This window comes from Festucalex cinctus, chromosome 3 (genome assembly GCF_051991245.1).
Source record: "Festucalex cinctus isolate MCC-2025b chromosome 3, RoL_Fcin_1.0, whole genome shotgun sequence".
Classification (NCBI taxonomy): domain Eukaryota; kingdom Metazoa; phylum Chordata; class Actinopteri; order Syngnathiformes; family Syngnathidae; genus Festucalex; species Festucalex cinctus.
Window position 1 is genome coordinate 16,897,362 of NC_135413.1, and position 4,433 is coordinate 16,901,794.

The 4,433-nt window shown below is 43.5% G+C and overlaps 1 protein-coding gene across 10 annotated transcripts in view; it reads right to left on the minus strand.

Annotated features, from left to right (window-relative positions):
* tjp1b (tight junction protein 1b) overlaps positions 1–3,994 on the minus strand; it is a 112,893-nt gene extending 108,899 nt beyond the window's left edge. For 9 of the 10 annotated variants that reach the window (XM_077516190.1, XM_077516191.1, XM_077516178.1 and 6 more), the window contains exons 1-2: positions 3,464–3,994; positions 1,947–2,058 (exon numbers count right to left, since the gene is read on the minus strand). In XM_077516190.1, coding sequence (XP_077372316.1) covers positions 1,947–2,058; positions 3,464–3,908 — 557 coding nt within the window. In that variant the 5' untranslated portion in view covers positions 3,909–3,994. The remainder of the gene's footprint in view (positions 1–1,946; positions 2,059–3,463) is intronic. The other variant, XM_077516189.1, reaches the window with a different exon arrangement.
* Positions 3,995–4,433: the final 439 nt, after the last annotated feature.

Genomic DNA, 4,433 nt, shown 5'->3' on the forward strand with positions numbered 1-4,433 from the left:
TCTAACTCCAGCAGTTGGAACATGTCCAAGAAAATCATCATATGCAAGCTCATAAATAATTTCAAGAGGACTTACATCGCCTTGCAAGTGGTCTGCGTGTTGTTGGGCGGCTCTGTGGCCACTCTGTGATGCGTGTGCTGCAATGTGTGTGTTGCTGTCATCCTGTCATGTGTGTGTGTGCGTGCCCAGGGCCACACCACTGGGCTTTCGGTCTCAATGCTGACTTAGCTGTCACACATTAAAGAGGCCTCCTTAACGGTCTGGAGAGCATATCAGCTTGTCTGTCCCGTCACTTTAAGCTCATCGCCACCCGCCCGCCCCACCTCACGCACACGTAGACACACACGCACACACACCCCGGCAGTATCCACTCGGCCTCGCTCACCCCTCCCCCTTCGGTGGCAGCTGGGCCAAGGGTACTCTCCGGGGGTCCACGCTCACGCAGCACTACGCCATCACTCAGCTGTGACGCACTCGCAAGGCTTGAGTGTGGATGCTCTGACTTCTATCTTGTACATCAGATTGACCCCATTCACAGTCATGCAAGATGTTTGTTTCACATTCATACATCAAGAGGAGCAAAATCAAATATTCATGCCGCCCGTAGTTATCTGTGACAGGCTCCATCTCAACCACCATAATCTTAACGACGAACAGCACTATAGAAAGTATGTGCCAATATAACATACTAAACACTCAGCACATATAGACAACCATTCACTCATATTCACAACAAGACTATTTATCTTTAGACTGCAATTAACATAAAATGCTGTTTCTTGAAATGTGGAAGGCACTCTCTGTATCTAGTAAAAACTCGCTCAAGTACAGAAGGCCGAGCGTCGAAACCACGAACTCCAAAGAGACAGAAGAAGACAGGAGAGCTAGCCACTATTACACTGTGCTACTCTAATGCCCTTGAACATTATTAACTCATTCAAACCCAAACATGTAAATCATGTTTTTTTTTAATGCTTTGTCCTTCACTCCCAAAAACATATTTATATATTTTTTTTAATGCAATAGCATACAGAAGGCTTTGATGCAGCTTCTGACATGATGAGGTGGCTTAAAGCAATGGTAGTTATTACAAAAAAAGGCCAGCAGGTGGCAGCAGAGTATAAGAGACCGGCCAGGGCCTTGTTGCAACAAGCTCTTTTTGACAATGTTTTCACCAGCAATGTGAATATGGCGAAACTTATATATTCGAATGCTAATTGCTGCAAAATGGAAACAGATACAAATATATTTTTGTCCTGGTGAAAGAAGGGACTCTAATCTTTATTTTTGTAGGTTCCATGTTTTTAGAGCAATAGAACACAATATTCTGTGGGTCTTGCAAAATCAGTCAAAATCCAGTAAAACAGCCGGGAGCGAAGGGGGTTGCTTTGGTGAAAATGGCTGGGAGTGAATGAGTTATCCATCCATCCATTTTCTGAGCCGCTTACTCCTCACAAGGGTCGTGCTGGAGCCTATCCCAGCTGGCTATGGGCAGTAGGCAGGGTACACCCTGAACTGGTTGCCAGCCAATCGCAGGGCACATGGAGACAAACAACCATCCACACTCACAAGCACACCTGGGGACAATTAAGAACGCCCAATTAGCCTGCCAAGCATTTCTTTGGAATGTGGGAGGAGAACAGGGAGGCGGACGTGCGAACCAGTCAGTCACCATGAATGAATTAACTTGGTAAAAATAATCACATTTGGGGATCTCCACAAATCTGCTTAAAGTTCTTATGAACATGCGTTTACAGGTTAACGAAGCATCATGTGGCGCACTGACCCCTATCTGTAAGGAGGATCATGCTCATACATATGGAGCTGGAGTGAAGTTATTCCTGAATGCATCTTATACCCAACAAAACAATGGCGAATTTGAAATTAGCTCCATGAAGTTGATAAAAGTGCGAAATCGAGAGACTGATAGGAATTCACAATCTTACCTGGAGTCAAACACAGGGTCAATGTACATGGGAGGCGAGCAAAGCGGTTCCTCTCCAGAAGTGTTTGGGAGCACGGGGAGCCCCCCTTTCATCCCCTCTCTTGGAGGGCCATCTGTTCGAGCAGATTGATCCATCAGCCAAGTTGTCGTGAATATACATTATTTTAATACGAGTTAAAGCTGCTCTATGTAACAATTTGCCCAAAAATATCTTTACAGAGGCTTTTTTATTTGAACATTTATGACTGAAACATCTTCTAATTAGTAGATTAACACCCATAGCAAGCCTCTGGCCAATCATTTTCAGACTGGATTTGGGTTCGAATTTCCCACCCCGTATGCGGATGTGATGTCATGTGCGCATTGTGTATGTGAGAAGGGTTTGTGCAGTTTCACTTTTTGTCAACAGGTGGCAGCAGAGATTCAAAATTGAATTTTCTGCTTTAAGACAAACAAGTCAATTTTAATTACATGATGCCATCTTACAACAGAAGTTGTCTCAAGGCACTTTACACATTGAGGCCCATTTCAATCAAGAATGGTTTCACTCTTTTGGATTTTTTTTTTTTTTTAAGATATATTGGAGAGAGGCTTTTGCCAGCCAATGACAATCGCTTGAGTGGAATCATCCTCATTAATATTCCATTCAGCTGTAGCAATGGTCATGGAGGCACCTGAAGGCAAAAAGTGGCTTTTTTTTTTTTGAAGTTAGATTCAAAATTACTAAATCTCTTCAGAAGGGATGAAAGGACAGCACTGATGTCATGATCCCCCTTCTTTGTAAGCGACGGTTTCTCCCTCATTCCTCTTTCAAACCGTTTGTTTTCTCTGTCTTCAAAAGAGCTTTGTTTCTCATTGAGGTGCAGGTACAAAGTAAAGGTTTTCCCCCAAATATCAGTGCATTACTTACTGCACTGGACGTATACTGTCTACTACGGATGCGGAAATCCACCCTAAGATTTATAGAAATGGTTTGGGGCCGATCCGACCTTCCAAGACACCACAATCAGAGCGGCTTTTTTTTTTTAAATGACTTACAATGTTACGTTGGCTCTCAGCTACAGTTTCTCACATAAATTCTTAGGTAGATTCTCACAGGCGGAAACATATGGAATGACAATATTGTTGCTATAGTTAGCATGGTTGTCTCATGGTTAGTACTTCTGTAGGGTACTGTATGTGTGAAACTGTAATTGAGGGCTCAGGGGTATCAGATTGATTAGGACGTTTGTACGCCACAGACAGAGTGAGTGCCGCAGACTGCAGACACGTCGGCCATATGCTAGTTATAAAGGATGTCGGCTCAGTAATCCCCTCAGCCATCGCCGGTTTAAGAGGCTATTTTTTGCTGGCTCTTAGTCTGCGGTGCTTGCTCAATAAAAAGTTTCCCGCTCGAGATATGCAATTTCTATTATTGATTGAATGCTTTTGGTTTCTCTTGAGTAAACGCAAGAGAAAGAAAGGCACTTCTTTGTTTGAAATGACCAGGAGTTTGTAAGTGTGATGTCATCAACATACCTTCTCCATCCAAGAGAAAGCAGGTGAGCAGGTGGGGACACGTCTCCTCCAGGACCGAGCAGAAGGAGCAAAACGCAGCGGGTCCTTTGGAAGACAGATGGTCCAGGAATACCTCAGTGCGCCTCTTGTTGGACTCCTGTCCCAGGATTTCCTTGTACTCCCCGAGCGAGAACACCTTATCGTAGACCAAGTAGGGTAGCACGGCGTTGACGTCCAGCTCGTTAAGGAGCTTCTGCCGGTGCTGCTTGAGGATCTTAGCGGCCCACCGCTGCTTCTGCTTGGTGCACGGCCTCCTGGCGGACCTCGTCTGCTGCTGATACTGCCGCTTGTGCTTCCTCACAAACCATTTCTTCTTGCCGCTGCCAAACATCTTCAAGCTGAGCAGGCCCTCCAACACCTCTTCCACAGCTCTGTCAGCACACTTGCCAAAGGAAGGCAGGTGCATATTTCATGCCGGAGAAGCCACCATGCCACCTCGTTTGCAGAAGGATACTTTGTTGTTGTTGTTGTCCAAGTGAGGATGAGACAATCTGGACACTAGCTGACTTCTAGCTGGGTACTTACCAAGACTAAGAAGATTATCAGACTCTTAAATACACCGATGCAAACAGCTAACGCAGTGAGCAGACATACACAATGTAATTCACAATCCCAATACGGTCTTTGTTATTGATGATAATGGAGCGCAACAGGTTTTCTAACATCTTAACTGACAGGAGCCCAATTTTGCTATACTTTCAAGCGGAAAGTATGGCATTATTTATTTATTTATTTTGCAGTGACAGAAAAAAAAAAAAAAAGACATCTCTGCTAAAATAATAAAATGATACATTTTACAATTTTTTTAAAAAAAAATTTGACTTTCAAAATGTGCTTTGTTAAATTTACATTCACCATATTTACCATTTATCTTATTATTTAAATTCAAAATTAACACTTTAAATGCTTGTTACAGGGCTCTTGTTTTACA